Source organism: Drosophila biarmipes, unplaced genomic scaffold (genome assembly GCF_025231255.1).
Source record: "Drosophila biarmipes strain raj3 unplaced genomic scaffold, RU_DBia_V1.1 ptg000017l, whole genome shotgun sequence".
Classification (NCBI taxonomy): domain Eukaryota; kingdom Metazoa; phylum Arthropoda; class Insecta; order Diptera; family Drosophilidae; genus Drosophila; species Drosophila biarmipes.
The window spans coordinates 703,550-716,120 of record NW_026114535.1 but is presented as its reverse complement, the minus strand read 5'-3'; the positions used below and the strand labels follow the sequence as shown (position 1 = coordinate 716,120).

The following is a 12,571-nucleotide window of genomic DNA, read 5'->3' as shown; positions in this document are numbered from 1 at the left end:
CAAGAGCTGTTGGATGACGTCAACGACGACCCAGATTTACTCAAAGGGGTCATAACTAGTGACGAATCATGGGTATATGGTTATAATATCGAAACCAAAGCCCAATCGTCACAAAGGAAGAGCCCAGGTGAGCCAAGACCGAAAAAAGCACGCCAAGTTCGATCAAATGTCAAAGTTTTGAGTACTGTATTCTTTGATTACCATGGCGTGGTGCATCAGGAGTTCTTACCATATGGTCGTACGGTCAATAAACAGTATTATCTGGAAGTTATGCGCCGTTTGCGAGAAGCAATACGAAAGAAACGTCCAGAATTGTGGAAAAACAATTCATGGCTTTTGCATCACGATAATGCCCCTGCTCACTCATTTTTGCTTGTGAGAGATTTTTTGGCCAAAAGCAACACCACAATAATGCCTCAGCCACCATATTCACCGGATTTGGCCTCATGTGACTTTTTCTTGTTCCCAAAACTAAAGAGACCTATGAATGGACGGAGATTTGCAACGATTGAAGAGATAAAGACTGCATCGCTGGAAGAGCCCAAGGCTATACCGAAAAGTGCTTATGGGAAGTGCTTTGAGGATTGGAAAAACCGTTGGCATAAGTGTATTGTATCTGAGGGGGATTACTTTGAAGGGGACAACATTTATATTGATAAATAAATTAATAGTTTTTCTTGAAAATACAAAGTTACCTTACTTTTTGAATACACCTCGTATTAAGCGACTTACAAATTCCAATCAGATCTATAAATGCATTCGTTTGACACTCTGATACGGAACACACTGCTACGCTTTTTTTGTACCCTGAAAACTTTAAGGCAGGGGAATCTTTCATCTGATAACGACGAGGCCACTCGTCGTGAATTTTGAGTAAGAAGTCAATTTCATTTCCAGAAAGTTAATTTCAAACCATCAATGTCAGTTCCCCGTGACACCAAATCATCCGTATTCTCCTCTGTAAGCACAGGAAGTCAAAATATTTTCTCTGAGAACGATTGGATCTCAGAGACTCTAGGAAGACTCAGCGATGCTCCATCTTCTTTAGCCCGTCTGAAATATACGTTATATGTCTGAAAAATATACCTCTGTGGCGGACGCAAATTCGACGCAAATTTCGGTCCAGCGAGTGACTTTCAATTTTAATACAAAAAGAAGTCACACGGTGCCAAATCTGGAGAATATGGTGGATGGGGTAGCAGTTTTTAGCACGACAAATTTGGGCTGAGCCGATGGAAGAGCATTTCTTTCTTCGCCAAATGGGGCCGTATTTTTTGCCAAATCGGTCCAATAGTTCGGAATAGTACAGCCCTGTGACCGTTTTGCCATTCTCCAGGTATTCGATGTAGACCACACCTTGTGAGTCCCAAAAACGGTGGCCATCAACTTTTTTTTTTGGCCCCTTCTTCGGAGCAGGTTCGCCGGTTAAAGTTCACTATTTCGATTGTTCCTTGGTCTCAGGTGTGTACCAGTGGATCCATGTTTCGTCCACGGTCTCAACACGACGTAAAAATTCATTCGGATTGCGCTTAAACAGCGTCGAACACTGGTCTGAAGTGGTATCATGGTTTCGTTTGTTGTCCAGAGCGGCACAGTTTTCTCATGCATAAAATTTAATGAAGGATATGACCCACGCGGTCTTTTGACATGGGCAAACGCGATTCCCATCGAGCCTATAGCTTTCTCTAGCGCAAAATCGAAGAAGGATTGTGCTCCAATTAGAAAGTCTACTTTTGCTGGCTTGTAGAAATGAGGATCTGCTAACTATATGTTTTCTGAAAAACTGCATTCCGCAAAGTTGACTTCATGATCAGGTGGATAAGTAGAAATAGATCTTACAAGCCTTTGAAGTGGAAAGTTATGGCCTGATTAGCTATTGATCAAAACGGTAACAAATAGTTCAGTATCCATAATGTTCACGCCAAATGCCTTGAACTATCAACGATTAGGAGGATTAATTAATTAATATAAAACTTGAACTTTTTCAGTTGGATTTCGAATTATATCTTAACCGATACCAGTTTAGTATTAGACAGTATAGTGCTACTCATTTTATTTTTTACATCTTTAGTATTAAATCTCTAAGAAAGGCAGAATATGAATTTACTGCGAATAAAGTTTTTGAAACCGACCAAGTGCAAGTGAAAGCGACTTTTTCCTGAGATAGTCGAGAACAGTACTAGGAAGGCAGTGGCAGATACATTTTATCGCTAGTGCAGGCACCGTGTGGTAAAGGTCCAATCCCGAATATGAGCTAATATTAGCTCAACCCAATATCAACCGGGGGCTCTACTGTAGCGATTGTTTAATTCAAATTGTAAGTTTATGAGTTAGTGTTGCACATACACTCATATTCAACGTTCATATTGGTGAATACTGTATTAAGTTGAGCTTTTTGGAAACTAGCGCACGGTATATATAAGTAAAGGTTTTGCAACTTGGAATTGTATAATTGCCAACTGTCTAAAAATGCCATTTAGACTCGGTGACCTAGAAAATAAAGTAAAGTAAACAAAAAAAAGGTTTTGAGCACTAATATAAAGTGAAATTATTTTAGCTGGAACTGTAGAATAACTTCTTTCTACCCTCACACGTACACACGCAATGCACGGTGGTTGACTGTGGTATTGTTGATCTATTTATCTGTAGCGCATATATTTTTCTATCCTTAATACGCTCAATAGAATGGTTCCCAGAAGAGCAAAGAAAAAATAGTTTCCTTGTTGAGAAAAGGTCTCTCAAAGTCGATTCTACGCGGCCGCGAAATTAAAGGCATCATCAAAGCCTTGAATATATTTATTAGTACTTGAAGCATTGCTTTTGGGTCATCTTTCTTTCAGGGTTCAAATTGAAGGGCAGAAGAGAAAAAGACTATTGATTCAGTTGATTCAGACACGAGCATATATAAGGTCACCAAATTTGTGTAGCCAAAATCTTGCCTTAGCAACACTGTTAGAAGAAGTCTAAAGGAAACTATATCTTCTTAAGAAAAGATTCGAAAACAATGGTAAAGTGTAGGCTCATATTGGGTAACTGTTCAACTTCAGGCGGTTTGGGACCGTTAATTTACATTTGATCTTACTTTGATCACTTAAGACAGATACTGAAATTTTAGAAAGATTCGTTATCGATTTAGCATTCGGCAAGTTGGGCAAAGTTGCGCTCGAGAAATGGTAAATCGATAATGACTGTATCGTTAAAGTAAGTTTTTTGTACATTAATCGATACTAGGGCAATAAATATGGCAGCACTGAACATCAGGAACGTAGATAGCCCACACTTTGACTGAAGCGATAACTAAAAGGTTAGCCTAGCGGCAGCAGTTGTTAAGCAACAAGCGGACAATAGAATAATGGTTGCCAAGTTATTTATGGAAAATACGACAGACCTCCGGGAGTCATCAAAAACCGGCCAGCAACGATTCCTTGATTTAAGCAGAACACGAACTGAAATATACCATATATATATCCATATATAGCCTATCTATTCAAGGCCCTCTTAGGGCCAAAATTTATTCGATCCTAATTTAATAGGTATATATATATAATATATATATCTTAATGGTCAAAAATTTGTCAAAATACTCCGTTTAAAAAAGGTTGGTTAGTGAACAAACTCTACCCGATGTTTATCCAATTTATGGCCAAAATTACCATTGACTAGAAATGCTATTGATCCGAGCTTTTATATGGACGTTATGATTTGCGGAGCAGACTTGAAGGAGCTGGTTTGAAAGGTGCTGAATCTAAGTTGATTCGAGTCCAGAATATCAAGCAAATAATAAGCTATTTGGGCTGAAAACAGCGGATACTTCAAAACACTTGGGGTATATTGAGCAGCAGCATCGAACTCATTTCAATTTTCCTATGCTGCAGTCGGGGGAAAAACTTATCAAGAAGCGAAGAGTATTGTCTGAGCTGTATCATTTTCTTGATCCCCTAGATCTTTTTAAGCCCTGTTTTACTTGTGGGATACATCTTTTTGCAGAAAGTTTGGCATTAATATGATATGATTTGAAATATAATCTCCTTACTTAATCGGGAAATTAATAAATTCAGAATAGATTTAAGCCGAGGGGCCACGCTCACTCTAACGCCCAAAAGACTGTAGCGCCTCCAGCTTTTATGCTAGAAACAAAATGTTAACTGAAATGTATTGGTTTCGTTAATACCTATCGTTTGAACCAACAAAATTTTGACACGCCCACAAATGTACCAGCTTTTATTAATACCTATCGTTGGAGTTAAAGAAAGCTTTTCATGCCCAATCTAACGCCCTCATATGGTCAAAACACTTAAATATGTCTGCTGCCCACATTACCGTTTATTGAAATAGCGGTAGATCGCTTTCCAGCTTATATAACTCCATTTCCCTTTTACTCCCTTATTATTGATCAGGTAAAAAACGCATCTCTAAAAAAAAAATAAGAATAAACTACTACGAACAATGTTTCTGCGAAAGGCGGATTTTTCCTGAGAAAAATTATTAAGTCGAATAAGTAGCAATAAATAAAGGAAGATTGCTAAAAATCTTAAGCACTAACAAATTTCATGTCGTTAGCGCTTAGAGAGAATATTCTCCTCGATGTTAGACTTAAGTTAACGTCAACCAGCACTTAAAACTTATTTACTACATGTCAATGTACCATTATAGTACGTAAATACACAACAGCAGATTCTTCATATTTAGGTTTTTATACCCGTAACTCGCAGAGTTAAAAGGTGTACTACACTCGTCGGAAAGTACGTAACAGCAAAGTCGTAAGAATAAAAAGATGCATAATGCCACACGTTTCCTTTGCACCCGATTTCGTGCTAAATCTAGAACTGGCTCCAGGCTCTCTTGAAATTTTGTTCTAGAGCCAGAGAGAGAGGAAGAGAGAGAATTCGATCTTCGCTTAACAAAACCATGGTGATACGGTGATATAAGCGAGGAACATAAATGTTGCAAATGATAAGTGATAATACGTTTAAGAGAGCTTTAGAGAGCTTTCGTCAATTACAGGAGAAAAATACAATTTGCCCTATTTAAGGGATTAGGGTAGTTAGAATTTGACCAAGGGTAGTTAGAATTTGACGAACTATAAGTAGTTTAGAACCACTAAGCAAATAAATCAGCAATTTTAGAATCCGTTGATGCCTCCATTAAGTTTAAACGTACCGATGAAGGCAATGCCGATAACTTACGCTTGGCATTAACAAATTTGTTAAGCTATTTCGGATCGTTTGAAAATTCAAATTTACATCGACTTAGATACATAGAATAGCAATGACTCTTGAGAACATTAAAATCAGACTTGCTGGTCTGCCCAATTTTTTATACTTTTTATAAGTTTTAGATTTAAGGTTTTTTCGTCTTTGAAGCGCATTGGTAAACCAAGGCGGCCTGTTTAGGTTTGAAAGAAACCTATCATTAAAAATACTAAAATACTTCAGTGGCACTTTCAATGTCTGTACAATTGTACAAGTCTGTCCAATCATAATGAGAAATCATATCGTTAAGTTTATTATAGTCACATTTACGAAAACATCTCATTTTAGTTGGAGAAACTAAAGTAGAGAGGGTATCAGAGCAGGGGAGGCAATTTTCACTTCCATAGTTGTATGATATCAGTCTTCAGGTACAACAAGATCGTCAGTTCTACATACTGTGATTTCAGACGGGTCTGAAACAAACACAAGATCTAATTGTCTACTTAAGGAATTTTGTATAAAGCTTACTTGCTGTAAAGATAATTCTAAAAGGCCATCCACAAATTCATGGGCTGATAACGGCATAGCGACAAATGAGTCAGTAGGAGGAGACCAAAAAATATCAGGTAGATTAAAGTCACCTAAAACATTCAAAATGTCTCTGTTAGAAAGAATGGATAGAACAGATTTTATTGCAAACAGATGGTGCTCATAAATTACTAGGTCAGATCCAGGTGTAATATAAGAACATGTAACAAAAACAGATAAAAATTGCAAAGAAACTGTCACACTTAGAAATTCAATTTCATTCGGGATATGAATGAGAATTCTTTCAGATTTTAGGCTAGAGGTAACAGCAATCAGCACACCGGCAAAATCACAAAGGATTAAAACAGAAAAAAAAAAGAAAAATAAGAGAGCGAGATCGCGAAAATTAATCAAACGTAAGAGAGCACGAGGGAAAAGGGATGTTATATTATTGATATATATTAATAAATCAAAACGTGTAGCGGCGCTGCTTCTCCTTTCATAACTCAAACAGAATGCCCTAAGTCTACTTCTTCTTTAACTTTTTTCTGAACATAACGGAGAGACAAAAAAAAACGGACGAAGGCCGAAGGTTTTCTCTCTAAGCGTCTAGGGTAGGCAAGTTGTATGACACAGAAAGAGAGGGTAATCTGCAAAGATCTGCTCTCTTTTTGCCGGATCGCTTTCGTCGCTCTTCTACGCTGCTCCAAATTCTCTGCTGACGTCGACAGCAGCATACAGTTTTAAGCACAAAAAAACAAATAGCTTTTGGCGACCGGACATTCCCCGGCGAGCCTACTGACGAACTGCAGGGGTCTTTCTGCTTCTACGCAAACTAGTCTCTCAGTTTTAGAGATTTCTGGCTGAAACTTTCCCAAAATTCTTCTTTCTACTGCATGTAGAATAAGTCAAAACCAGCCGGATCGGACAACTATATCTTATAGCTCTCCGACAAAAAAATTTTAAAAACAATATATCTTTGGTGTTTTTTAACATATTACCTTCTAAGCTTGGAAAGAACATTTTTTAATTAGTTCTGAATTTCGAATTAAATTTTATAAAAATCGGATGACTATATCATATAAAGGGTGTTTGTTTAAGAGGTATAAAACTTTAAGTTGGCATCACTGTTCAAGATGGCGACCGATTTAACAGCTGTCAAGTGATTTATTCTCAGTTTGGTTTGGCAATTCATCATGAATAGACCATAAGTACGAGCCAGCCGTGGCGGTCATATGCCAGAAATCATATATAAAATGTAATGCCACACGATTATCTTTCGTATAAAAAAAATTCATGTCAATCGAATAATCCATCGTTGTTTTATTGCAACTTAAAGTTCTATACCTCTAAAAAAACACCCAATATAAACGATGTATTAATGATGGTACATGTACTTTGATTGTGCTGATAAATAATTTCGATTCATATTTAAAGGTTTTACAACAACATGGTTGCATCGTTTTCTAAAACAAGTATGATGTAACATCACAAACATTTTTTTCGCATTTTTTCGACTTGTACAGGTTTTGATTGTATCCGGGGTCCCATAAAAAATTTATCCTGATATTTTCCGATATTTGTATACCCTTGCAGAGGGTATCATGATTTCAGTCAGAAGTTTGTAACGCAGTGATGGAAACGTTTCCCACCCCATAAAGTAGCGTCTCTAAACTAGTTAATCTAGCCATGTCCGTCTATACGTCCGTCTGTTAGTCTGTTTCTACGCAAACTAGTCTCTCAGTTTTAAAGCTATCGGGCTGAAACTTTCCCGAAATTCTTCTTTTTATTGCAGGTAGTATAAAAATTGAAAAAAAAAGTTATATCTTAGCTCTTTTTTAACATATAACCTTCTAAGGTTGAAAAAACATATTTTAATAAGTTCTAAATCTCGAATTAAATTTTTTTAAATTGGTCGACTATATCATATAGCTGCCATAAGTACGATCAGAAATTTAGTGGTAAAATAATATGAAAAAACTATATCTTCGGTGTTTTTTAACATATAACCTTCTACGCTTGGAAAAAACATTTTTTAATTGGTTTTGAATTTAAAATTAAATTTTATTAAGATCGGACGACTATATCATACAGCTGCCTTAGAAACAATCGAAAAATTAGTAGAAAATTTTTAACAAATTTTATCTTTGGTGTTTTTTAACATAAAACTTTCTAAGCTTGGAAATAACATCTTTTAATAAGTTCTGAATTTCGAATTAAATTTTATCAGAATCGGAAATTTTTCATGTTTTTTCTTTTAAACGCAGACTCAAATGGTGCCCACACTGTTAAAAACTTTTAAAGTGAGTTAATTTATATTGATCATTAATAATAACTTTTATTTTGTTATTGTTTCAAAAGTACGCTATAAATGAACAATTTCTTTAAGAGTCCTATTTTTTTAATAAAATAATGTGTATTGAGCAATCTTCTAATTGTTCTTATCTGTAGTCTATTGGCGTTATATTTACCTTTTAAAAGATGCACAATATACTGAACTTATAGAAAGCTTGAAAAGTACTAACAGCATATTCTTTATAGTAATACAGTTTTAAGTGATTCGCTAATAGGGCCCAAGCTTAGGGCGTAAAAACTTGTAGGAGTCATTTCGTTTTTTTTAATTCTTCGCTATAAAAAGCTGGCCTTAACAAATAGTATTATGCTGCTTACTGCTTTTATTTGTGGTACTAGATATAACAATTTTTTTTTTAGCCTTTTATTTTAATTATTATTGAACGTCCTAAATGCGCCCCTGTAAAATCAAGTCATTTTCTACAATTGATATTTTCATTTAATGAACATGTTGCTAACACTAGTTTAATAATTTAGAAACGAATGTTATATAAAATGAACTGTTAAATAAAAATTTCTTGAACCAATACAATAGAACACGCTATAGTCGATTGTCGCGACTACCAGATACCCATCAATCAGCCTTTTATTTGAAAATACTAAAAATTAAGTTAAAATGTAAGGATGACATGCTTGTCGCTTTATTGTTCTAGAAATGCATTTGCTTCTAGCATCGCCAGAGCAATACATACAATATATTTGTATTAATGATTCCATTTGTTGAATAATACAATTTTTGGTCAAACTGCTTTTTTGAAACCGTTATATTTGCCGAGAAACTATTTACACATACTCTTGCACACTCTAGCTCTAACGACGTGATTGCTCTTGGAAGGTTTGTGGGCGTTAGAGGATGCGAGATTAACTTTTTAGTCAAACTAGAGGTATTGATAGGATCAATACATTTCAGTTTAATTATTTTCGTTAACGTTTGTGGACGTTAAAGTCTGCGATTTTTTTAATACTTTTAACGTTGTTGTGATCTCAGCGTTCATATCGGCTATTCCTAGGTTGACTTCTAATCCTGATCAGAATATACATATCACTGTGGATGGCAGTACTCGTAATGGCGAAGCGCGCAAAAGAGCTTGCGAAGACCATTACTTTATAAAGCTGATGGATTGAAAATCTGCTATTATGGTCCGATCGTAACGAGTGATAAACGAATCGAAAGGTATCACAAAAACAAAGAAGATTGCACACCAAGACTTTAGAAATATCAATTTTTTTGGGAGAAAAAGCGGTGAAAGTGTAAAATTGAAAATTGGAGCTCCTAGATACGGTGTGGGTAAATGCCCCCAGCTTTCAACCTAGTTTTATTCCTACTGAGAATATGCGATACCTTATTTGTTGAAATCCGATGTCGAATTTCTTCTTCTTCCCAAAATGAAAATGTTTGTCCCTTTGTTTGGGGGTTTGGGAATCCTATCGGTGTATAAAGTATTTTGAGTTCTGCCACATTTGGAAAATAGACTTAGAGTTATGCTAAAAAATTCTATTTTAAAATCTCTTTTTGACTATTTTTTCAAAATTGAATTGAACAATTTATTTTTAAATTTTAAGTCATTTTAATGACAATTTAAGTACTCAACTTTTGATTTATAACACTTTTTGACATAAATATAACGGTTTGGAAGATATTAAGCGATAAATGGAGCAACCCATTACTCTCAGTATGAAAAATATTTTATTGCTATTTTCATGCTCAAAACTATTCAACAATAATTTAATTAGAAAAAAACTCTTATTAAAACATTTGTAATTAAAAAAGAAGAATAAGTATTTCATCGACTAAAACTTTTTAAAAATAACTTACTAAAAGCCCGAAACCAACCCTCATACATACGGGTATACGAGTATTACAGCTAAAGCGAGTTAAGTTTATTATAGCCACTTTTACAATAACATTTAATTTTAATTGGAGAAACTAAAGCAGCAATGAGAAATTTACCTGTTAAATTAAGATTCTCTCCATTCCAAAAATGGGAGATAACCATTTTATGAAGGGGTTCAAGCAAAAGCTGCCTGTTACCTGTCTTTTACCTGACCTCAACAAAAGGGATTTCTTATGTCATGCCTCTAACACGCCTCTTAATAAGCGATGAACCCACGACCGCGGAAAATCTTGCAAACAGGCGACATATGTCAATCAAGGAAATGTGTTTCATTCCCCTATTGTAAACATATTTAATCATTTACATAATTAAATATATATTTGTTTATCATCATGTTTGTCATCATTCAGGTGCACTTATACTAACTTCTCTAGGAAATAAAAATATATACTGGTTATTATTCTTCACTACTACGGGGATTTCCACATATCTTCCTTATATATATTAAAATATTTCTTACAGGTTAATGTTAATGTAAGCAAGAAAGAAAGTTAGCTTCGGCAACTTTGTATACCCCTGCAGTTAAAAGAAATAATCAACGTTAGTAACACCATGTATAATTTTTAAGGCTTGTTTCTAGCTTCAGTGATATTAAAAAAAGGTATTTCAATATTTCCCTGGCCGTTTCTTTGACAGCTATATGTTAGAGTCATCCGATTTTTTTAAATTTTAATTCAAAATTTTTAAAATTATAAAAAAATATATTCCCAATATTATAATATTATATGTTTAAAAACAACGAAGCTTTAATTTGTTTCATTTTATTTTCCCACCCGTTTTCCGGGCCTTCCTATGGAAGCTATATGATATAGTTGTCCGATTTTGATCAAATTTCTTTCGAAGTTCAGAACTAATTAAAACTGACTTAACGGACGGACAGACGGGCGGAGAGACGGACATGGCTAGATCGACTAGTCTAGTGATGCTGATCAAGAATATATACACCCTATGGGGTCGGAACGTCTCCTTTACTGCGTTGCATATAAGCTTCTAAGCTTGTAAATAACCATTTTTCAATAGTTATGAATTTCGAATTAGTTTAAGCTTTTTGACATATTATCTTATAATATTGTGAATATAATTATTTATATTTTTAAGAGTTTCGAATTCCATTTAGTAAAAATGGGAATACTCTAACATATAGATGTCAAATAAATTGTCTAAAAAAAAAATGAAATAATTTTTTTTTAAATCTCTAAAGTCAGCAACAGTCCATAAAAATTGCACATAGTGTTACAAAAGTTGATTATTTCTTATAATTGAAAGGGTATGCAAACTTCGACTTGTCGAAGTTAACTTCCTTTCTTGTTTTTCATTCTTTCGTCTTACACAGGTTTTGATTGTATCTGAGGTCCCATAATGAATTCATCCTGACCTTACACCTTAAAAGCTCTATAGTCGAGTGCTTCCGACTATCAGCTACCCGTTACTCAGCTTAATGGAGCAAACGGGGCATGGAGATATATAAACAGCAAAGCGATATTTTAGTGCGCCACCTACCGGCTATTTCAGTAGATGTTATGTGGGCGGAAGACAGATTTAAGTGTTTTAACTGTTTGTGGGCGTTAGAGTGGGCGTCGCACATTTTTTAAGGTCAGTCGATAGGTTGTGCTGAGACAAACACATTTCAGTCAAAATTTTGTTTCTATCATAAAAACTTTAGGCGCTACACATTATCGCACATTGTGGGCGTTAGAGTGGGCGTGTGCTGCGCAGGAAGCCCAAAAATCTGTATGCCAAGTTTTACTGCTCTAGCCCTTATAGGTTCCGAGATCTCAGCGCTCAAACGGACAGACAGACAGACGGACATGGCTAGATTGACCTGATCAATAACCTTATAAGGTCGGAAGCAAATATCATCAATACGATATTTTTTCAAAATCCAATAGCCCTAGTGCGAAGTAGGCGCCTTTAAAGCCGGTTACGAAGCGGCTGTTGAAGGTTGGTCCGGGTTGCCGGGGTTGAAGGTTGGCCTCTTGAGTTGAAGTCAAGTCCAACTACTGAGCTTTTGCTCATCCATTAGGGTTGTTGATAATATATCAAAATATCAATATATCGATATTTTTGCAAAAATGATATAAATATCGTAATCAATTTTTTCCGAAACATCGAGAATGCGATATTTTTGTTTGATATTTTCTGTTTTGTATGTTTAAGTATAAATTATATAATCTGTATCATTTAAAAACTGGATTATAAGAAAATGGATTTTAATATAAATTTTGTTTTGTAACTAAATTAATATTTATATATTGTGTGGCATTACATTTTATATATGATTTCTGGCAAATGACCGCCACGGCTGGCTCGGAAGTAGTCCGATTTATTGAAAGACACGTTTGGTGACCGCCTAATTTCACGTTTTGGACCTGAGCACCGCTAGATTACTTTCTGTGGGGCTATGTAAAGTCATTGGTCTATGCGGATTAGCCACAAACGCTTGACCATTTGGAAGACAACATTCGCCTTGTTATTGCCGATATACGGCCGCAAATGTTGGGAAAAGTCATCGAAAATTGGACGTCCAGATTGGAATACATCCGAGCCAGCTGTGGCGGTCATATGCCAGAAATCATATATAAAATGTAATGCCACACGATTTCT

At 35.3% G+C, this 12,571-nt stretch overlaps 1 protein-coding gene and 1 long non-coding RNA gene across 26 annotated transcripts in view; one reads left to right on the top strand and one right to left on the bottom strand.

Moving 5' to 3' along the window:
* The window catches only part of LOC108026765 (glutamyl aminopeptidase), a 502,322-nt gene that overhangs the window by 473,183 nt on the left and 16,568 nt on the right, over positions 1-12,571 (bottom strand). For 11 of the 25 annotated variants that reach the window (XM_050890150.1, XM_050890134.1, XM_050890129.1 and 8 more), the window contains exon 2: positions 5,721-5,833. The exons of 10 other annotated variants lie outside the window; for them this stretch is intronic. In XM_050890150.1, coding sequence (XP_050746107.1) covers positions 5,721-5,777 — 57 coding nt within the window. In that variant the 5' untranslated portion in view covers positions 5,778-5,833. Of the gene's footprint in view, positions 1-5,720; positions 5,834-8,191; positions 8,327-12,571 lie in introns of those variants that run through there. 4 more of the 25 variants (XM_050890133.1, XM_044091429.2, XM_050890139.1 and 1 more) reach the window with 4 other exon arrangements.
* The window catches only part of LOC122817994 (uncharacterized), a 271,976-nt gene continuing 268,365 nt past the window's right edge, over positions 8,961-12,571 (top strand). The window contains exon 1 of the long non-coding RNA XR_007765473.1: positions 8,961-9,246. This is a non-coding gene — a long non-coding RNA (uncharacterized LOC122817994). The remainder of the gene's footprint in view (positions 9,247-12,571) is intronic.